Source organism: Labrus bergylta, chromosome 2 (assembly GCF_963930695.1).
Source record: "Labrus bergylta chromosome 2, fLabBer1.1, whole genome shotgun sequence".
Classification (NCBI taxonomy): Eukaryota; Metazoa; Chordata; class Actinopteri; order Labriformes; family Labridae; genus Labrus; species Labrus bergylta.
The window spans coordinates 28,548,367-28,572,237 of NC_089196.1; the positions used below are offsets into that span (position 1 = coordinate 28,548,367).

General features: G+C 42.2%; 1 protein-coding gene across 1 annotated transcript; it reads left to right on the forward strand.

Annotated features, from left to right (window-relative positions):
• The first annotated feature begins 731 nt into the window (after nucleotides 1-731).
• Nucleotides 732-23,587, forward strand: mfsd14bb (major facilitator superfamily domain containing 14Bb). Its single transcript, XM_020643240.3, has 12 exons — nucleotides 732-965; nucleotides 4,064-4,150; nucleotides 7,703-7,765; nucleotides 8,931-9,058; nucleotides 12,223-12,337; nucleotides 15,243-15,461; nucleotides 16,683-16,796; nucleotides 17,263-17,334; nucleotides 17,473-17,585; nucleotides 17,682-17,779; nucleotides 18,302-18,444; nucleotides 19,096-23,587. The coding sequence occupies exons 1-12, from the start codon at nucleotides 906-908 to the stop codon at nucleotides 19,321-19,323; spliced, it is 1,440 nt and encodes a 479-aa protein (XP_020498896.1). The 5' UTR covers nucleotides 732-905; the 3' UTR covers nucleotides 19,324-23,587.
• The last annotated feature ends 284 nt before the right edge of the window (nucleotides 23,588-23,871 follow it).

The window sequence follows — 23,871 nt, forward strand, 5'->3', positions numbered from 1 at the left end:
CCTGAATCACTGGGCTTTTGTTTGAAAAGTTTCTAACCGGACATGTCATTCATTATGTTGGTTTTCTTGACAACAGTTTGCATTGAAGCCAAAAATTCTTGCACCGCCGAGTCCCGCCTTTCTCCGTCTTGCTAAATAGTGATCCAAGGGGATGTCGGCAGCGCGCTTCAGCTGCTACGTCTTCCTGCTAAATAGTGACACACTGTGTGATGTTGACCTGCTTCTCTTTAAAACGGAGTTGTAACAGCGGAGTCATTTAAGCGCGAGCAATACTTGTCATTAGCTGTATTTTGCCATTTTAAACTTGACGACAGCGTACATTTATCACGCTAATAAAAAAAGACCCTCTGCATTGTAGTGTGAGCGACGGTACAGCAGGTGGCGCGCTCTCTTTAACGCCAGTTAACCGATAAAGTGTGAGCCGATCTGGAGTCAGATTTGTCAGCCTTCACTTCTGTAACGGAGAATCGAACGTGTGTACGAGCTGATCTGGGAGCAGCCAACGTTCCACGGTGACACACGTTGGAGGAGGCACCGCGCGCTGTAAGGAAACGCGTTCGTTTTTAAATTAACGTTAGCTCACGAGGGCGGGGTTTATCGCATTCCAACGACGGAGCATTATCAAACGACCGTGCCCGCCCACTCGGGAGATTCGGGTCCATAAATCGAACCGACAAGCTGTAAACTTACAATCAGAGCGGAGGAATTTTGGTCGAAACCCCCCCCCAAGCCAAGCCCCCTTTCACAGTTTACCTCTCCGTCGACTTCGGTGGTAACTCCGTGGTGGTAGTGCAGAAACGTACTTCTAATCCACGCCGCGTTGCACCCTGGAAGTGTCAGGAAACCCTCAGGAGGATGCCGAGTTTTTCCGACTTGATGTGAAAACCGCTCCGGCAAGATGTGAGATGAACCGGGAGAAAACAGCGACCGCCGGGGCCAGCGACATCATGTTGGTCCGTAGCTCGGTAAGAACGAGGGTCGCTAGCTCGGCTCGTTAGCACAGCTTTATGTTTGTTTGTTTGTTTGTTTGTTTGTTTGTTTGCACCGGCACGAATAAAGCTGGTCGATTGACAGCTTCAGGAATGAGACGAACCAGCTGTTTCATAACAATACAGGTGACATTTTGAAATGTTTAGTCGCTGCTAGTCGCAGATTTAACAGTATTTTAGCTCCACTAAGCTAAATCCGTTAGCTTCAATGTATGGTAGCCTCGGCCGTTAAATCAACCGTTTAAACCTGTTAACGTAAACAGTCGCTAGGTTACCTGTGAACCTTCTGACGTCATATAAACATGTTTCACTGTAACCTGCTGAAAGTTAGGTACCTGAGTCTTATCTTAAGACGGGTAGTTCTCCCTTGAAATGAAACTAACTTCTGTAACTAAATGTGTTACACTCAGTACACTTTCAGTCACTTTGTTATTTTGTAAATAATTCTGTTATTAAACAAAACTAGTACAGGAAGGACTTGACCTGTCGGATCTGTGAGTGACATTTATGAACATCTCTGTGGCCTCTGGTCTCTGTTAACAGTGACGTCAGTGTCAGGGGTCAAAGGGTTAGATCAACATCTACACATTGTGTTTTACTCAACAATACATTCGCGTTATCTGAGACATGTCCCTATTCATATTCTTCCCCCATGCCACAAAAGGTTGAACAGGAATACTCCTCAATGTGTTGGTGTAGTTTTCTTCAGTCAACCTGTCAGAGACCCAACATTAGTCCAGCACTAGTCCAGCACTTAACAACATTTAGTTGCAAAGTGCAAAGCTAATTTTTAACAGGCCACATGCACAAACAGGATCCTATGGACATGCACTAATGGAGAGATGTTCCTGAGCTGGTGGTGGGGATTTGGGGGTTTGGTGCCTTGCTCAAGGGCACCTCGGCAGTACTCAGGAAGCGATCTGGCACCTCTCCAGCTACCAGACCGACTTCCACTGGGACTTGAACCTGCGACCCTCTGGTTCCCAACGCAAGTCCCTACAGACTGAGCTACTGCCGCCCCAAAGTACCAAACAGTCAGCTCCTTTCCTCCTTTCCTCCTTTCCTCCTTTCCTCTGTCATTTGTTAGTTTTGCATTGAAACGCTGCCATTGAGTGTAATGCATGTTAATATGACATTTTGATGTGAAGCTCTTTAACAGTGCAGCATTGTCTTCTGAACACTTTACTGTAGTGTGTAAGCTGTATAGTTATGAATGTAGGCCATTAACCCCTCGATGAAGGCATCGTGCACATGATGGTAAAAATGTCTACAGTAACAATCTCTTTCAACGAGCTGTGGGAAATTGTTTCAGTTTCATTTCAGTTATCTAGGCCTACAGTTTTGTTTTGACTTCCTGTGCAAAAACTAGGTATGGAAACACTTTTATATACTGCTAACTGACTCTGCTGTTGTCCGTCTTCAGTGGAAACAAAAGCAACCACAACCTTTAGAAGCCAGAAATCTATGTGCAGAATAATTTGGACACGTAAGGGATACAATAGTGTCAGGCGGATTGTTCTGTAGTCAACGTTTGAATTTTTTTAGTTTCAAGTTTGAATAGTTTGAATAGTTCAGATGTTCCAGTGGAGGGTTTCACAACAAACAGACATGTAGGATTGAAATTTAGAGACTCTTAACAGGCCCTTCAGTGACCCAGAGGTGTTTGGGTCCATCAGACTGTTCTGTGAGAGCTGCTCTGGTTTAATACACTCTTTGTTGGACAGTCAGTTTACTTTTTAATGAGCCATAAACTGAGATTATCATCATTCAGCATCTTCACTCATAGCTGTAAAAGTGTCTGACTTTATTTGTGATAAGAAACCACTGTGCAAGTCATAGTGCCACTACTTCTTCCATTACTGTGTGGAAATCATTGAGACACTGAGTGGATACATGAAGACTAAAACAAAGTACTGTCGAATAGTAAAACTGGATCAATTTATGACACGGGCGTAGCCGTCGGACATGTTGGAAGTTAGTCTGTCATCATAGCAACAACAGATAAGGGTTTTTTTATGTGTTCAAATTTGTGACGTTATGACTCTTCACTCTCCACAAACGACCTGAATGTGGCAGAGGTTGATAAAAATGCTCAGTACTTCTTGATTCCACGTGTTTTTAAATTATAATCTTAGTTCTTGTCACTATGGATGGTATCAAAATGTACCAAGGCTTAAAAAAAAAAAACCTCCAGAGATTCAGTTTCATTTTAACCCAAAGCTGCTGGGAGAGAAACATAGAGATGGGTCTTTAACTCGTTTTTGAGGACAACGGAGGACAACGTCTAAATTGCACAAAAGCGTTGGCAACCATGTGCACAATTTCTGGTTATTGTAAAAGAAGTCGTAGTAATGGTGCATAGGACTTCTTTTTGTTGCTGTGTTATTAAATTTTTTTTTTTCAAGGGATTTGTTCAATCAGGGTTTTTCATATCTACTGTGTATTCATGTTGTAGTTATTCATAGTTTCAAATGTGTAGTGATTTAATATTTATTCATTCATTTAGTTAGATTTTGTTTCGCTAAAGGATATGGCCGAGTAAGTTTGATTACTTTAGTGTTATTTTTATCCAAATTGAGATCCTATAAATGCTTCTGTTATCTTGAGGATATCTGACGTCTTGGACACATCAGAATTTGCATACATGGGTAGGATGGGTTCACGCTTATTTACCAGAGACTGCAGACACCGTCATCCTTGGTTTGCTTACAAAATATGATCAAATAAACACCAAGCAGTATCGTACTTACCTTGACAACAGAGTTTAACATTCTGTGTAAGGTTTGCTTTCGGTGAGCCTTATTTGATGTTTGTTGACATTTTATCTGCTGGTCTGAGGACACTGTTACCCTGCACATGGTACAACACCACAGTATACTGTAGAAACGTTGCACTCTGCTGAATACCACAGCTGAGACGTTGAGTGTGTTATCAATGCATGAGTGTAAGCATGCAGTCATCATGTCAGACTGAACTGCTGGTCGGAGATGTACCAGGAAACCACTTTTGAACAGGAAGTGAGGTACTTTCCCGCAGATGAATACTTAATGTTTCTGCCTCTCTTCTCCCCACAGCGCGGCCGAGCCAGAGTGACTCATGCGGTGGTGGTGATCTTCCTGGAGTTCTTCGCCTGGGGGCTGCTGACCACGCCCATGCTGACTGTGAGTAAACACACACGACCATCAGCATCAACACACCGGGGTCGTCAAAATGTTCAGCACTTTCTCTTCATGCTGATACCACGTGTTCTAAAGAGATACAATCTGTGGTACTTTAATAATCGATAGTATTGAAAAAGTACAGAAGCTTTAAAGAAAACTACAGATCGTCAGTTGTTCTTTAACCCAAAGAGAGCGAGACAACTGATGACACGGTACAGAAATGTTGACACGAGATGGCCAAAACCTGCTTCAAGTGAAAGACATACAAAAATGTCAAAACATTGCAAATGTATTTGTGCAATTTCGACAGCGTGCAGGAGTTTGCCTGCAAGTCATAATTCCCCCAATATTTAGGGCCTGGGACCTTTTTTTTGTTGTTGTTGCCAAGTATGGAAACGGGTATTGATTTCTTCTGATTTATGTGTTAACTTTTTAACAATCGGATATTCAGAGACTTCAGCATTCCTCAGTCCTCGCTTATTAAAGGATCAATTCAAGTGTTTCTTTATTCAGTGCTCACATGCTGTTTTCAACATTAAACATTTTGGTTAATCTGTCTGACTTCTTAAGATATCACGCGGCTTCAGCGGTCTGAATAAGTCAAAGTAAGTTTATCTCTAAAATAAAAGTCTTCAGAACCTCAGAAGGCTGTTTAAATATTCAGAATGAAGGAGCCTCATTTGACTTTTTAACAACCTTTGTGGGATCTCTCAATTAGGATTTCTTAAGAGCCAGTTAGAACAGTAGAAACGAGATTTGTTCAATGCACACATGGTCCTTTGTGAGTTGCAACCCTATGTATCCTGATAACCAGCAGACAGGATGGTGGAGGACAATACCAGCCTTTGAAATAGAATCAACAACCCTCTGTTACATTTTCTATCATAAAACAGGGAAATATAATCTCATTATGTTGTATTAATACATCGTGAGCCGAGGACTTTAAATCTATCACATGCAGTGGACCAGTGGAAAAACAGCCTCTGTTGTGTGCGGCTGCTTTTGAGAGAAATTAAAGATCAACATGAGACGTATGAGAGGTTTGTTTTGTAGAGGAAAACCTTCAAACTCCTTATGGAAATCTGCAATTCATGTCACCTGTAGGACACAAAGTATAAACACAGGGACAGGTGAGAAGGTGAGGCTGATTGGTCCCCCCTCCTCCCATGTGTATTTTCTCTTTACTGTGACTTCTATGTGGAGGGGGAAACTGTAAAATACAGACTAAAAGAAATGTAAACATTAAGGAAGGCTAATGTTTGAACAGATCTGGGATTTTGAGGTTTAACAGACAGAGGATTGTAAAACTTTAACACTCAGTCAGGAAACTCTGGAAAGTGGGGTGGCTGTGGCTCAGTGGTAGAGTCGGTCGTTTCTCAACCGAAAGTTTGGGGGTTCGATCCCCAGCTCCTGAGGTCACATGTTCAATGTGTCCTTGGGCAAGACACTCAACCCCAGGTTGCTCCCGCTGCAGTGTGTGAATGTGTATGAATGGATTAGTTACTACTCGTGGATAAATGATAAACCTCTACCATCAGGGTGTGAATGTGTCGGTGTGACCTGCGGTGTAAAAGCTTCTTTCAGTACTCAGAAGACAAGAAAGCGTTATCCAACCTCAAGTCCATTTCCCATCACAGTCTAGATATTGGATAATAGTTTGATTCTCAGAGTTAACTGTTGACGTCACGTTGTCACTCAGCAGGAATGTGGCCTTGCAAATATTTGAACGGACCGTGTAAGAGGTGTGTTCAGTACAGGATGTTCAGATAGGTATGCTCCTGCATTCAGCACCATGTGAGCTAAATAATTACTGTCAAATAATCTGTGTGTGTCTGCCATTGCACACATGGAACTTAAAGACTGAAGTGCATGTTTCACCTGGAAAGTTTTGGAATGAAACTAGTCTATCCGCTGTAATTATTAGATAACCTCGTATAATAAGACAGGTTAACAAAGTCATGAAGAGTTGCTGAAAGACAAAACACATGAGAAACCAAACACATAAAGAAAGCATTCAGAGCAACTGTTATGAGCTTTATGGCTCCATGGGGAGTTCAAAGCAAAGTGCACCATGGCCGTGTCGTTTATTGCATTGTTCTGTGGAGATATATTACAAACACGTCATTAAAAAGACTCCCCAGTGTTAAACAGCAGGAGGAGGAAAAACAACTTGAAGACAAGTCCTCCCTGCGTTATTCAGACAGCCTGTCACTGCAGCTTCAGATCATGCCCGAGTAAAAACAAATGCTTAGTTTGTACATTAGTTTTGTTAGCCGGTATTTTAATGCCTTTAAAAAAAGAGGATTTATGGGGCGCGCTGGTGGCGCAATGGTTAGGGCGCGCGTCCGATGTATTGAGGCTGTCGTCTCGAGCGGTAGGCCTGGTTTCACTTCCACCCGTGGCCTCTTTCCACATGTCATTCCCCGCTCTCTCTCCCTGGTTTCCGACTCTATCCACTGTCCTGTCTCTGCATTAAAGGCACAAAAAGCCCAAAAAATAAATCTTAAAAAAAAAAAAAAAAAGAGGATTTATGTCCAATGTTTATATTTTTCAAAAAAAGGCAAAAATGTTATTTTCTCCAACAAAAAAATGTCCCTCCTCTTTCTGAAACGTGCAGAACCCTGATCCCAAACGAAGCGTCATGTGTTTTTATTATTTATATTTTTAAAGATAGATTTTGGGCATTTTTATGCCTTTACTTTAGAGACAGGATTGATAGAGTCAGAATCAGGGAGGGGGGGGGGGGGATGTGCGGGAAAGGAGCCACAGGTCGGATTCAAACCCGGGCCGCCCCAGAGCGTCTTATATAATTGTACATTTTGTAAAGCGCCTCACCGTGAGCTGATGACGTCATTAGCTGGAGGATGGAACATTTTCTTGTTGTTTGACATTTTTCTGCCCAATAGATAGATAGATACTTGATCCCGAGGGAAATTCAAAGCATCCAGTAGCAGGTTACAAAGACGTACATGACATGAAACATTTGTTATAAATTAACCACAAAACCGACAATGACAAATTGACTAAAGCCTTTTTTTGGCCTTTGAGCTGCAGCCTCCTCCGGATATGCATTCAGTCTTTGTGCTAAGCTAGGCTAAACATCCTATTTCAAGACAGAAAATGAACCAGAGTTTTCAAAAAAACATCTAAGTACTCTTACCTGAAGTCTATGAATGTATTTTGAGAACAAATAGTTAAATGAATCTTGAACTGAACGATGTGATGGTAAAGTCATGACTCCAGTTTGTCCTTGAGCAGCTGAAATCTGCAGAGTGCTGCTGCATCAGGCTGTTCCATTGGAACAAAGGAGACACAGTATGGGTTACAAGCAGACAAAGGACATGATCAATAATGCTTCCTTTGCTACATTTTCTTATTCACACATTTCTCTCTCTCTCTCTGATGCCCTTTAACACAGTCTCACTCTCAGTCAAGTGTGTGTGAAAACATTGAACATGTATGAAGGTTACAGACAGTGAGGTGATTCCTATTGCATTATTTAAACGTTGTTTTCAGGAGATATTCACAGCACACCTTGTGTTATTGTTTCAGGTCCTCCATGAGACGTTCCCTCAGCACACCTTCCTGATGAACGGCCTGGTTCAGGGCGTGAAGGTAAGGCCTCCGGCACACCAAGAACACTTACTCATTTATATAAAAAATATAAAAAGACAAAGCACTGGTGAGAGGGCTGGAGGATGGAAGAGAGATGAATGTAGCTGAAGCCCAGTCACCCAGACAATGATACATTATAAAGATATGCTATTAATAGAGTCCAGCAAAGGTATGCCAAGTTAGACCTCCTCGCCTGATTCTGATACCTGAACTCAATATGACTCCAGATACACTGAACTGACCTGAAGGCCGAACTCTCTTTAGACGAACTCCTGAACATTTCTAGAGAATTTTAGGATCACTGCCCCTGACATCTCCTGATCAGGTTGTTCACACATGCACCTCACAGGGGGAGACTATCCCTGTCGCACAGGAGGGGGCATGGGGGGGTCTCCTGAGGCAAGATATAACATAAAAAGAACGACCGGGAGGGTGGCGGAGGAAGCAACAGATTCTGCTATAAAATGCTATAATGAAAATATCTGTCTTTATATAAATGCTATCAGTAGGTCAACAGAATCACAAAATGAACGAAAGAGTGTTGAAGAGAAAAGATAATGCAGCAGGTTGATTATGTGCACGCTGTTTATCAAACACACAGCTCGCTGAATATTAGGCCTGCCCCTACTTAGGATCTACATAGTCGACATGAATTGTCAGTTTTTGCCCATCATCGACTGATCGTCAAATCTATTTATTATTTTTTGCACTCATTGATCCATATTCGTTATGCAACATTAGAGATTAACCACAAACATGTCAATATCATATACTGACTCAAGTCTAACTTTTCAAAGCACTTGATCAAACCAGCCTCACATCTGCAGACTAGCCTAGAATCTCTCCACCTCAGACTCTCTCCACCTCAGACTCTCTCCACCTCAGACTCTCTCCACCTCAGACTCTCTCCACCTCAGACTCTCTCCACCTCAGACTCTCTCCCCCTCAGACTCTCTCCCCCTCAGACTCTCTCCACCTCAGACTCTCTCCCCCTCAGACTCTCTCCACCTCAGACTCTCTCCCCCTCAGACTCTCTCCCCCTCAGACTCTCTCCACCTCAGACTCTCTCCACCTCAGACTCTCTCCACCTCAAACTCTCTCCCCCTCACATCTAAACATCGTCTGAGTTCATCATGTTCCACATCTGCTCTGTGTTCCTGTTCAGGGCTTTCTGTCGTTTCTGTCGGCTCCTCTGATTGGTGCTCTGTCAGATATCTGGGGCAGGAAGTCCTTCCTCCTCATGACGGTCTTCTTCACCTGCGCCCCCATCCCCTTCATGAGGATCAGCCCGTGGTGAGTCACTGTGTGTGTGTGTGTGTGTGTGTGTGTGTGTGTGTGTGTGTGTGTGTGTGTGTGTGTGTGTGTGTGTGTGTGTGTGTGTGTGTGTGTGTGTGTGTGTGTGTGTGTGTGTGTGTGTGTGTGTGTGTGTGTGTGTGTGTGTGTGTGTGTGTGTGTGTGTGTGTGTGTGTGTGTGTGTGTGTGTGTGTGTGTGTGTGTGTGTGTGTGTGTGTGTGTGTGTGTGAGATGGTTGATGTCTCTTACTGCAAAAGAACTTCATGCTTTGGAGACTTCGTAGACTGTGATGTAACAGGCTGCAAAAGATTGCAGATGTGTCGGCATGTCTTTACGTTTATGACATTCAATATTTAGTTTTTGGTTTCTATATTACTCGATTTCTATTCAAATGACCACATGATCGGATGTTTGCAGATAAAACTAGGGATGGGTCTTTTTTCCAGAATTTAAAATGTGAACTAGGTGATGGAACTGTCTCAGTTTGAAGTAGAGGATTTGAGGATGCTTATAAAATGAAGTTAGTGAAAGTTTTGTTTCCAGTGAGCAGGTGTGTTTATATCATGCTGCATACAAGTGGCCGTTAGCTGCTAATAAACAACATAACTATGCTGCTTGGGATTAAGCATTAACAGGTTCTGTGAGCTGTGGCTCAGTGGTAGAGTTGTGTGCTTGCTTCCGCTGCTTCGTCAGCAGCATGTGAATGTGTATGAATGCTGATGTTCACTTTACATATCAGCCTCTGCCATCAGTGTGTGAATGTGTAGGTGTGACATAAGGTGTAAAAGTTCTTTGAGTAGTCAGAAGACTAGAAAAGAGTTTTAACAAGCTCAAGTCCATTTACCATTCATAAAGTCCCTGTTTGCTTCTGTAATTATCTAATTGTATAATCAGGACGTTGTCATGTTTCCTTGCTGCTCTGAGTGATCTCAGCCTGCCGCTGCACAACCTCTCCTTTTCTCTTTCTGTCTTCTCTTCTGTCACTCTCTCCTTTTACACCTGGACAGCTGAGGTTGACTTTCTTTGTTAGAGGGATGATTGGTGGCTCTGTCACTATGAAACCATCTCATGGTTCTATTCATCATAAGCCAAGATAGCATTACAAGCAGAATCGGGTCATTTCTTTACTGCATAGATTGTGTTTCCTTACAGTAGCTGTAGCAGAAATCAGTCAGATTCTGCAGTCTTCTCTTTATGTGTAAAGCTTCTTAAACCAATGACGTTTTAAAAAACAGCACTTTTATATTATTTAGGCTTTTAAACTTAATTTTTCTATAATTGTTTTGTACTTATGCCAATCACATGTCTGATGATTGTTATTCAGAGCACTGGCACGATCTCTCTCTGCTGCAGCTTTTTGGAGTTTAAACCGTCACATGTTGTTCATGTGAGCGGATGAGCATCAGCATGAAGGCTGCAGAGCGGAGAGCAGGAAACAGGCATAACATTGAAACACACTCTGCTTTCCTGCTGCTCTCACACACTGCAGCTCCACTGTACAGTGTTCACATGTTCCTAATGCAGAGGGTACCCTCAGAACTTCATGGAAACATGAGCAGACGTGTTACACATCAATGTTTTTCCATCCAGCACTGGATTAGAAAGAGACAGAACAGTGTATGTAGATAACAGCTCAGCCTTTAAAAATGTACCTCAGTGTGTTCTCAATCAGGGAATGTGCCCTCAGTTTAAGTATCTCTAGTCTTGGTAGAAGAGATTGTAGAGGAGTGTATGGTTTGAAACAGTTCACAAGGTCAGTCACATGATTTGTGATTTACATTTCAAAGCCCTGAAGTCAGAAAAAAAGTGTTGATCTGCTTACATAAGTGGAGTTTGGATGCTACAGAATCTCTTCAGAAACTTTATTTTGACACTTAACTTAAAGTGGCTTTACAGTGACAGATGAAACTCCTGATTCTGTCATTTAATCATCTGCACTAAAATAGAATAAAAACAGTAAACAAAAATGACCTTTACAGTAACAGAGAGCAGGAAACGAAAGCCCGTCACTAAACAAGGTGAACACCTCTTAGCACAAAGAAGGACTCTGTGAGAGTGGGGGGAAGGTTTGAAGAGAAAATATAAATACATCAACAAGACATGTTGTCAAACTGAAAGAGCACACTTAGAATAAAACATACAACATCATAGCATGCTTGTTGTTTTTCTGTTTTATTCTGAGATGGATACAGATGCAGATCTCACTTTTCTGATTGCCGGTAACAAGTTTGTTTATAACCGGTGTGTGATGTTTATAGTACTGAAATATAAAAGTTGTAAGAGTGAATCTTCCTTAAAGCTCCTGTAAGGAACGTTTGGTTGTTCTAGCTATGGTTCCCCCAGTGGACAAAGCGTTATCTCTTATGTCTTTCCTGATTTGATCCTGTGCATGTGTATGGAGTGTTTTTTCCAAAAAAATCTCCTTTTATTTTACAATCCAATGTTTCACTTACTGAGACCCTGTGCCGTGAAAATGTAAACACGATTGTTTCTTTAGGCTGTTAAACACTTAGTCTGCCAACAACAGCAGATCAGACATTAAAAATAAACACAGAGAATTTGGTCTTTGTGCTGATGGCCTAGTTTGATATTTCCAGGTTGTCAAGATGCTTCTCTTTTCATTTCAGTCTGTGTTAGAAGCTAGAAACTCCCACAGGAAAATGAAATCAAAAGCTGTTTTTCACATAGGTACTCTTCTCCTGACCTGGCTGTTCACACATGCACCTCACAGCGGGGGGTTTTCCCTGTCAGACAGAATCAAAATATGAACTACAGAGTGAAGAAGAACATACTGGAGAACAGGAAACATAACGCAGCAGGTTCATTATGTCCACAGAGACCGAACCCGTCGCGTGAGGAGTAGTCTATGGTCCTGCAACAATCGCAAACAAATATACATCACCACCCCCTCCCGCTCACTCTAGGTGAATTCTCCTGATTATATCCTGCTGCGTTCTCACATCAGCTCAGTCAGACTTTCTTCAGAAACATATTAGGAGGCTGGCAGGAGAAACTCCGGGTGAAGTCTGAGTTTTTCAGGAGTTTTGTGCGTGTGTGAACATTTCATTGAATTTGAACACCATATGTTATCACCACGTTTTGACCCAGAGCTCAACCCTTTTGTGTTGTATTTCTGATCTGGTGTTTCCTGTCTGTGTGTGCAGGTGGTATTTCGCTCTGATCTCAGTCTCAGGGATTTTTGCCGTGACCTTCTCGGTGATCTTCGCCTACGTCGCCGACATAACAGAGGAGCACGAGAGGAGCACAGCCTACGGACTGGTAACTATAATACTGTTCATTCATAAATACAGGACGTGAGTTCAGCTTTCAAAGAGAAACAAAAGACATTGAAATGATGATGATGTCATCCATGAGGCAGCCCTGCAGACCACATACTAACTGTAGAAGAAGATTGTTCATTAAAGCGGTCCTGCTCTCTGCTCCCAGAGACGCTGGATGGAGTTTCCGTCCATTATGGCGGTCTTTAGTGAACCAGGGTCACAGCCAGGACAGGATGTTCATGTACAGATGGACTCTTTGAGCTGCCTGAGTGCTTTATGTTGACCTGTGGAGTCCAAACTGATTTATTAGATCAGAGCTGCTGCAGTGCATTCTGGTCTGTTTCCTCAACGTGTGAGAGTTTGACTTTTTTTTCCTGTGTAAAGTAAGGTTGTAAAAATGTTCAATGCTTGACACTTTTAGATACCAAGTGTTTTAAAACGACACAATCTCCATTATTTTAATGATGGAAAGTACCAAAGCTTTAAAAAGACAAACTCTAGATAACATATTGGTGCAATTCAGACAGTGTGCAGGAGTTTGCATGCAATTTATTTAGTAATAAATAACAAGAATGACCCTATACTGGAGGACTAGGACTTCAGATTTTGTTGGTTTGGTATCTTAACAGGTTATCTGTATCGTTTAATTTGTACTAGTATCATGACAACTCTCGTATAAAGGTGTCTTTGTCTCTTTGATTCTGACTGACACCCACCTGTTTAAAAGAAGACTGTGCGACTTTTTGATCCAGTAGATGTCATCCTTGAGCACCAGCATGAAACCAAAACAAACTGCTGTGTGGCCACTCCTCCACTATCCTGCAGCGACACACCTCCAACCCCTCTCCCTTCGCATTCACATGAAGGAGTTTTGCGCAAGTAGCAAACAAAGTTGTCCTTTGCTCGAGCTGCAATCACCTGTGTCCTGCATTGTTTTGTTAGCAGATTAATGTTAGCACACTTTAGTTAGCTCGTAGCTTCGTGTTATATAAATGAACACGAAGCACTGAAACAGACATCCAAATCAGCACTGAGTATGCTCTTCTGCTCTCCTTGACTAAAACAGCTTTTATATTCAAGGGGAGGAGCCGGCCGTCCTGTCCACGTAAACACGGCTCTGACAACAACACAGCCAACGGGACTCGAGCTTCTCACTCATTCATGAGAGCAACCCATCCGGGTACTTTGCCCAAACGATGCCGGCCCCGCCCCTTTCTCTGTGTAATCATTCCATCTGAATGAATGGCCGTTAATGGACAAGTTGGGGTCATTACCGATTTAAAGTCTTAAAAAATGAAAACCGTACTTTAAAACAGCAAGTATAAGCCTAAATCTGATGACCAGTGATGTAAACATTTAAAATATGACATTTCTGAACTGAGATCGGCATCATAACAGTATAAAATTAACCATGAACGTGAGTGTCTGTTCAATCTCTCTCCGTCAAACTGCTCAAACGAGTCATCAGAGGAAACTGACTTTAAACACCTGATGAGTCATTATTAACCGTGTTACCCGAGAGGGATCTTTATTTTTAAATAATACATTAGTGAATGAATGTGTCAAGAATCTGTTAAGACTTATCTTCTGTCACGGAGCGATCGCTGCTTTAAAGCTAGCAGGAATATGACAGCGGTCCCACAATTTACCACTTTAATCCTCTCTAGTTTCAGTCCAAACACACAAAGCTCTTCTTTTACCCTCCTTTGTCATTTGTAAATGAAAACCCGATACTAAATTGTGTTTTTAAAATAGTTTGAAGTACCAAAAGCTTCGCAATCGCATTTAATCGCACTGCTACCAGTGTTTTCTAATCTACCGCTGATACATTCTCAGGGCTTGTTTTCCCCCAAACGGGGGCGTGGTCACTCTGGCGAGCTGGAAGTGACATTCAACTGCTCTTATGAATTGTAGACAGTCATGACTCAGAGAGACATTTACACAGGATAGACTGCATTTCTGCTCTCTTTCTGTGTAAAATGTTGCGCATTCTTCCTTTAATGCCTGATCGATGACTACATACACACACACACACACACACACACACACACAGATACATTTAGTGCTGCTATATTTTGCTAATCTGCGTTGTTTCTAACAGGCACACTTGTCATGTGAATGCAACGTGTGACCACCAAAAGCTTCACATTGTTTAATGAACAAAGAGAATTAAAAAAAAGAAGCCGAGCTGCTTTGAGTTAATACATTAATACACTTCATGAAAACACAGTTAAGAGTACAGACACAGATCAGCTGTTCACCAAGCACTAAACACATTTCTCACCAAAGCTGCTGATCAAATCAAAAGCTTTTAGTTTAAATCCTGTTTATTGAAGAAGCGGTAATAAAACATTCAATATGAGATATAAAGACGACAGGGTTCAATACGATCCTCTCATCTCTCACCCCTTCACTTCACTCTAAACAGAGTTATCAGTGCCATTTATTTAACTGTTATTGAGTTTAAACCTTCAATATATTGAAGAGGGGGATGCCAAATCTTGTTAAAGTCCTTCAATTTCGTTGATACTGACAGTTGAATTCACTCTGAAGTGACTTTTTCTACCAGCTAAAATTTAACAGGTGAGGCTTCTAATTTTAAATAAGTGTTTGGGTTGGTAGTTGTTGTTGACATTTACTTAGCCAGGGAAATGATCAGATACTCCTAACAGGGATCAGGGTTCAGTAAGTCACACCGGTATATTAAGACGCAGTCTGTTTTGAGGGATTTACCGAAGAGAGAAAAGGTTTCAACTGTCTACCTGAGTGATGATATTTCTATTGTGTTCGGCAAATCTTTCTGCACCAGATGTTTCTTGATTCTTTTCCCCTTTCCTCCACAACTTTCAAACCACACAGGTTTGATGTAAAGTTTAATCGTTCTTTTTTGTGTGTGTTTTTAGGTCTCTGCCACTTTCGCAGCCAGCCTGGTGACGAGCCCCGCCATCGGTGACTTCCTGTCCGCCAAGTATGGCGACAGCCTGGTGGTCTTGGTTGCCACGGTGGTCGCGGTGGCGGACATCGCCTTTGTGTTCTTTGTCGTCCCAGAGTCGCTGCCAGACAAGATGAGGCTGACGTCCTGGGGCTTCCCCATCTCCTGGGAGCAGGCGGACCCCTTCGCTGTGAGTTCACTAAAGTCAAGCAGTACAGTGTGACAGCACGAGGTCAGAGGTCACAAGTTGTTTGTTTTGAGATGACCTCATCACACAGCAGGTCAAAGGAGGATCGGCTCCAGAGGGAAGACATGTCATATTTTTTTATCTGACCAGTTCTTGTTGATATGTGGCCTTGACCTGTTATGATACTTCTCATTCTTATGTTAGCACTTCATACAGCTTCAACTGTACATTAGGAGCAGACACGGCCTTGTGCCTTCGCTGATTGGTTTGTGAACCACTGATTTTAGGTTGCCGTTGCTGCTGTCGCTATCTAAGTATGACTGTGACCGTGTTGTAGGGTGGAGCTGGAATGTCGCAAATGGGTTAGCAAAGCTAAGATAATAGCTAGTGCTATTAAGTGTATCTGTTGAAATGGTGAGCAAATTACAGGCCTAAAAAAAGAGATAGAAGACGAGCTGATTGCTTTGAGTGTCTTTAAGTTTAAACACAGAACCATCTTTACAGCCACAACAGATGAATACTGTTTTATTATCTATTTAACAAGAATTCTACAACAGTAATCTAATTAGAGAAATGTTTACTGAGGTTATCAATTCAGAGAGAAGTTGTGTCTCTTCTCATAGACTTTGATACAGTTCAACTTGTAACCAATGGAGGAGCCCCCTGCTGGCTACAAGAAAGAATGCAGATTTGTTACACTGATCAGACCGCCAGGCTCCGCCCACTCCTTGTAAACAGGCAATGATCAATATCCATATTCTGAAACGATGGATATGTTTTATTACAGGAGAGATGAAGATGTTTTATGTAGTTGTAGAAAAACCCAGAGATTATCTATGATAATTCTGTTATTGTTATAAATATTCTTTCTGTTACACAGACCTCGGCCATGTGAGCTGAGGACACAACAAATGTAGAAAGTGTTGTAGATGAAATGTTGAGGCAGGGGAATAGATGAACCACGAGAGCACCAGAGGAGAAACACATTCTTAGATAGAGGACAATGCTGAAATCAAAGTGGAAGTAAGAAAATAAAATAGTTTAGTCGGTTGTTTGATATCGATATAAACTTCGTTTGAGCTGGATTGAACAGCCTGGGATGCTGACAGGTTGATTGCCCTGATCTCTCAGGTATTTAAACATGTCTGCCAGATGTCAGCTGATCATTTGATTGATTCTGTATAGATGAGTTTCATTGACCTCTGGTTGTTTCTGTGTGTTCAGTCTCTGCGTCGTGTGGGGAAAGACAGCACAGTGCTGCTGATCTGTGTCACAGTGTTCCTGTCCTACCTGCCAGAGGCCGGACAGTACTCCAGCTTCTTCCTCTACCTGAGACAGGTAACACACACACACACACACACACACACACACACACACACACACACACACACACACACACACACACACACACACACACACACACACACACACACACACACACACACACACAGAGTCAGGGGTTCTGGTGAACTTGGCACTGACAGATTTATTTGATCATTTGTAATGTAATGACCATAAAGTATGTTTTAGATCTCTTCTTGTGCTTAATGTTTGCTTTTATTCAAGAAAATATCACAAAGGAAATATGAACACAATGTCAATGAAAATCCTGGAATCAGCAGCATCTCTACAGCTGGAGAAGACGAGTCACATTAGTGTCTCCTCCGCCTTTTTTCTTGATTTTGATTGATCGATTTTGATGAGGAAGAAGTGATATTGGCGAGCTTGACAGCGTCACTGTGAGCCCAAATTTGTCCTGAACATGAACTAAAACAGCCATAAAACATTTTCCTCTGTGTCTCAGGTGATCGAGTTTTCACCTGCAGCCATCGCTGGCTTCATCGCCATGGTGGGAATCCTCTCTATAATCGCTCAGGTACAGAAATCCACCGGCTCACACCTGAACAATATGATTTCAAAATAATAAGTCATGTAAGTCAAGTTGAAGAGACAGTTTGGTTACATTTGTGGTTTTCTTCATGCACATCGCCCCCTCCCTGTCTCCCTGTCTCAGACTCTGTTCCTCAGTGTTTTAATGAAGACCATCGGTAATAAGAACACGGTTCTGATGGGTCTGAGCTTTCAGCTGTTCCAGCTGGTCTGGTACAGCTTCGGCTCTGAGCCATGGTGAGTACTCCAGCTGTGTCTGTCATATTATTATTCAGAGTTTGTATTCTGCTCAACAGTCTCGAAGATAGAATTATGTATTTCTCTTTATTTCAGGATGATGTGGGCAGCAGGAACAGTAGCAGCCATGTCCTCCATCACATTCCCAGCAATCTCTGCTCTGGTGTCACACAGTGCAGCACCTGACCAGCAAGGTCCGTATACCTGTCTGTCTACCTGTCTGTCTACCTCTCTCCCTATCTTTGTACCCCTCACCCTGTCTGTCTATTCTTATGTCTACATGTCTATCAGCCTGCTTGTTAACTTGTGTTTCTGCCTGTCTGTCTTCTTGTCTTGCAAGTTGTCTGTCTGCCTGTCTACCTGTTTTTCTTCCTGTATGTCTACATACTCTTCCACCTGTCTGTCACCCTCCTGTCTCTATTTCTCCCTGTTTGTTAACCTGTGTGTCCTCTTGTGTGTCTGTGTTGTTGGATGACCTCTCCTCCTGTCTTGTCTCTGGGCCTGTCTGTTTACCTGCCGGTCCTTCCACCTGTCCATATACCTGTCTGTCCTCTGAAGTCTTTTTGTCTGTCCACCTGATCTGTCTACCTGTCTGCAGGGAAAGTTATCATTAATCATGGGAGGAAGATGTCCTGTCTTTTACCTCCTCTTCTCTCGCGTCTAGAAGTTTTGATCATTTCTTAACCTGGTGTGTGTGTGTGTGTGTGTTTCTTCAGGTGTGGCCCAGGGGATGATCACAGGTATCAGAGGTCTCTGTAACGGTTTGGGTCCGGCTCTCTACGGCTTCATCTTCTTCGTCTTTCACGTGGAGCTGGACGAAATGGAGCCAGTGTCAGGAGGCACCGCACCGAAAACAGAGGTACACACACACACACACACACACACACACACACACACACACACACACACACACACACACACACACACACACACACACACACACACACACACACACACAGCTTTAAGCTCCTGTCTGGTTTGGTTATTTTCAAATGTAATTTATGCAGACATTTCTCTCTCGTGTTGTGCCAGGTGTCTGATCCAATGTGAGTCACCTGTTTAAAAGAGATTTTTAAATAAAACGTTGGTTTAAGTTAAGTCTTTAAAAGTGTTCTGGCCTTTAATTAAGCAGCACCAGGTGTTAATGACGGGACCTGGATCAGACATCTTTGTTTGGTATATTTAAGAGTTTAACTTTTGTTCTCTGTCTCTGGGTCTAGTTCAGAAAGCTTTACAGGATTCTTTAATCAAAACACAAACACAAAAGTAAGGGTCACAAAAAGAAAAGCTGCTAAAGGGGCTATATAAAACTCTGACACCTAGCTTTTAAAATGGGTACTGCAGTCCAAATTCAAAACATTGGAAAAAGTTGTCTGTCAATGCGCACAAAGGTTGATGTCGACTTTGTGAAAGGCAGAAGCACAAATGTTTGGATAAACTTTGGGGGGAAACAGCTTTTCCATTCGTTTTGGATGGATGTTACAATAAATATGTCCTTCTCTGTCTGTAGAAGCTGATGGTCCCTGGTCCTCCCTTCCTGTTCGGAGCATGCGCAGTCTTATTCGCTCTCCTCGTGGCCATCTTCATCCCAGACAACCACCAACTGGGCGACGCCAAGAACTGCTCCACCTGCAAATCCTCCTCCTCCATCTCACACACTCAGAGCGGCAGCCCTCTGGCCACGTCCACCAGCGACGCGGAGGACATCGAGCCGCTCCTGCAGGACAGCAGCCTGTGACTGACGAGCAGCTCGGCCAATCAGGCCTAAGCCTTGTCTGCTAGTCCCGCCCCCCTCAGAATAAACCGCCTTTTATTTTTTTATTTCTCCAAACCCTGATGAGATTAAAGAGTCAGGTAGGCGGCGATCACACTGACGAGCTTTATTTCCTCACATGATGGATTATTTGTAATCCCTTTGATAAAGTAACATGCTCATTTATCAGCCAAGTGTTCCTCGATTTAGTTCTTACACATTTAAACTCAGACCGGTCTAAACTTGAGACTAAGCCTCAGTTGTAATCTCCTTGTCTTTTTTTGGTTAATTTCAGTTTTAGAGGTGGATTGTTGGTCCTCGTTCCTCTCTGTCACGCCCTCTGCTGGTGGCAGACACACAACACATTAACACACTGATTTATTCATGTAAGATAACATTGAGTCCAAAGGCTAGCATCATTGTTTCCACATGCATGACTACCTGTGGCAACTCTCACACCGTGTGTTTGGGCAGCTGTTACTCAGTCACTTTAAGAGTCCAAAAAACAAACTCAAAGCCTGAACTCTGTCTGGTCACGTCCTACAGCAACTCCTCGTCACCAGTGACGCCTTTTAACACCAATACAAACCAGTTAGTTTGTATTTTAAGACCATTATTCACTTTGAATAGAATGAAACTTGCTGAGATCTTTGGAGTTTCTTTAAATCTAGTTGCTGTTTAACTTTTGTTTAGCACATTTTTCTTGTAAGAAAATATTAAGTCGAGCATTTCACTTTTTTGAGGACATTTTTTTCTGTATTTGTTTTTTTTTTCACGACAGCATAGGACGACAAGAATCGGTGTGAGTTCATTACTTGTGATTTAGTTTTGACAGCTCTGATGTAAAAGAGTTTTTTTTTTTTTTTTTTTTTTTTTTTTTTTGGAGCAGTTCAGAGTTTCAGTCAGTCTGTTTGCTGCCTAAACACTCTGGAGTCAGTTCGCCTTGCCTCTGCGTGTATCAGCTTCACCTAACTCCACCCGTCTGATCTGCAGAGGTAAAGACATCCAGCGCTCCCCGTGCTGAACAGGAGCAGCAGCGTGGAGGCTGAGGTGTGTTGAATTCATCGCACAGCTGACTCAAAATATCCCCAAAGTCCAGCCTGCAGAAACCTTTCCGTCATGACGGACACACTGAGAGGACGATGAGGTCAGAGCTGCGCTGGAGAGATGACTCATGGGATTTAGAGTCCTGCAGGGGGCAGCGGGGTCGTTTTCTGTTGTTACTGTTTATGTATAATCTCCACGACTGAGGTCAGATTTCTCCTGGATAACTGTTACTCTGGCAACAGTTGACATGGCCGTCACTCACACTGAGCATGTGCAGACCCTGACAGGCTGTGACATCATCCTGGTCTCCAGAGGAGGATGACCAAATGGCGTAAGACCAGAAACTCTTCTATATATGTTTAGGAAATAAATTAAACCAGTTTGAAGTGTGTTTAGGTTTTTAACTTTTGTGGAGCTGGACGGTGTCATGGAAGAGAAAAACATGCGTGCTGGATTTAAAAACCTCCTTCTCTTTACTGAATCTCATATAACGGGTTCTGACTTCTTTCCTTTTGTGTCTTATTTCCACTGGATGTCCTGACTCCATACATCTTCCTTTTACTGCTTTCCATTGCCAATATTTTTCTCTTCACCCTGAAGTATCTGCTCTACCTGTTTGCCATGTCAGCTGAGGTGAAGTTTAATCACTGCAGACTGCTCAATCTGACAGAGGTGTCGCTGTAATCATTCCTTAAACTGACACAGGACGTCCTGGTGAATGTGTGTAATGGAGTCCTCACGTTCCTCTGTTTGGTCTCTGATGTTGTATCGATGTCACAGCAGCTGTATTTACCTTCAGCCTAGAAGTCTGCCATTATTAAAATCCTGAAAAGTACCTGGTACCATGCCAAACAGAGCCAGGATATCACACAGTGGGAATGAGACTAAAAAAGAGAACTCAGTCGGACCAAAGCTTGAAGATAAATGTGCACATCTGCTGTTTTGAAACTTTTAAAAGCAGCTCTGACATCCTTCACTCCACTGTCCTGTCGAGTAAAGGATGTCAGAGCAACACCACGTTGTGTTTAACAGTCAAAACCCTGAAGTGTGACGACACAACTCTGTGTTACATCAGAGACGTGGAGAGAGAATAAAAGTTACAAACCAGACAAAAGAGCTGTTAAGAGTTTTTTTTAAATCCTTCATGCTGATTTATTTTCCCTCCGTGACTCCTCGCAGCAGATCACTCTCTGAGGATCAGATTTATCGTCTGCTCTTCTCGTGTTTTTAAATACTTGAATTAGTAAAGCTTGTCGGCTCTCTCCGAGCTGTTTGACCTGAAAGTGCTCCTCCAATCACATATCAAACGCTCCCAGTTACTGATGATGTTTGTTTATGGATGTCGAGCCGTCTGTGCAATGAAAGCTTGATCCTCTTGTTGTATTTAGATTTTAAAACCCTCACAGAGTCAGAAGGTTGTTTAGAACCGGATCGTGCCATGTTTTTTATTTTCTGTTTCTCTATTTTGTACTTTGACCTTTTTGTTAAGAGATCAAGCGATGTCATTCCAAAACAAAAAACACACCTTTTCTCATTTAAAGCTGCGAACGCTGAAGTCACAATAACAAAGACAAACCTCCAGAAGAAGAGGCCGATACTTCTGTCCACGGTCAGATTAAATGTCTCCCTCCATGTTTGACAAACAGAATTGGCTGTTATTGATTTTTTTTTTAACAACATGACCTGAACACAGCACTGATATCGTCACGGCTACAAAAACACCTGAGAGTCCTGACGATGAGGAAGATGATGGTGTGTAGCTTCATGATGCCCGATCACGACTCTTCCTCACATTTTAACACGTCGTCGTTCAGATAACTAAAATCCAAACCCAACCCTCTGACTGAAGTCATTTTAAATCATTTCCTTACAAACTCTTTCCGTCTGTTCATGAAACTTTCCCGACTCCACTGAGACTTGGTTCTGATCTCATGCTTCATATTTCTCTCCGCTGCTGATCGTACTTTCTTAAAGATGTCAAAAAACAGGAAGCTGGACCGACGGTATCTTTTTATAGTCCGTCTGAAATCCTGCAGAGCTGTAACTCAATGTCCCAGAATGCACCAGTGTTAAGATCTACATCTTGTTTGTCTTGACGGCTGCTGATTACGCTCTGGTGTTTGTAAGATCCAGTTGTGGACCAGTAATCCGGTATGACTTGACTAAACAGAGACTTTAAAACGTGATTATCGAGATTATCGATTATCGATTACCTTGTGCCCAGATGTTTTCATCCTCTCACCCTAAAACTTCAATCTACTCACGCTCAAACAAACAGAAGTTTAATTAGTCAGGACTTTAATTTGGTGGTCTTATAGAGGAGGCGTCGTATATCTGAGTGTGAGTGTTCATTTTAAGTGGAGCAGGGAACGTTTGAGAGCGAGGGCGGGGTTTCAGGGGAAATCTACAAAGCTACACGTGTCTCCATATTGCTAAATTTAAAGTTAAATCGCTAAAAAACGATTTTACTAAGAGACCAAAGCATGATTAGTACAAATATGGACACATCAAAGCTGAATGTAGTTCTCATTTTTAAACTACAAAGTCCTGAAAGCCGACTGTCACAATAAGGTTTTGCAGGCATCAAACTCAGAATGAAATCCATATTAACTTAAGACAACAAATGATACCAGTTTGAACATTTCATATGTTGTCTTTGTTGTCTTCGCTGACTAATCTTCAAAAAGCAGCTTCATTGATGTTTCACTCGGTGTCCAACTTCTCCCTCATCAGAGATGTAACCAGAAATATTTAGGAAGCTTCACTTGTGTTCATATTTAACCTGAACTTGATTTGACTGTTATTGGCCGCCAGAGAAAACGTCAGCAGCTGTACTGATGACTGACGGAGAACAAAACGACTGAAGCTTTCTTGTTACTGAATATGAATCTTAAGTTTAGTGATAAGACTTTGAGTTAGATTAATAATTGTTATATTAACTTCTGCAGTCAATATTTGAAGATATACCCCCCCCCACCTCCTACATGATGCAGGACATTTGCTGATTTCTGCACTTTAATTTCTCTGAACGTGTGCCTCTAATCATTCATGCTCACATCTGTTTTTATATCAAAACAAAGACGCTGAATGACGTCTACGTGTCGTGTATTTGCAGTTGCTTTTCTTTTATCTTGTTAAGAACATAATTTTGAATAATATCTATGATAATAATAATAAAGAAATGTATGATATTTAAAACATGGACTTGTTTGTTTGTTTTTATTTATTGTGTTTTTATGATGACAAATCAAGAAAATGCATTTTATTAAAGGTCACATTATGTAGATTCGACTTCACCGTGTTTCTCTAACACTAAGTGTCTCTAGTCTGTCTACAACAATAGGACATGGAGCGAGAAAGCCCGAGACACCCAAGCCCTTCCAGGGAGGGGGCGTGGTCAGACACAGCTCATTTACATATTTAAAGGTACAGACACAGAAACAGCCTATTCTGAGCAGGGCTGAAATAGAGGGGTTTATAGCATAA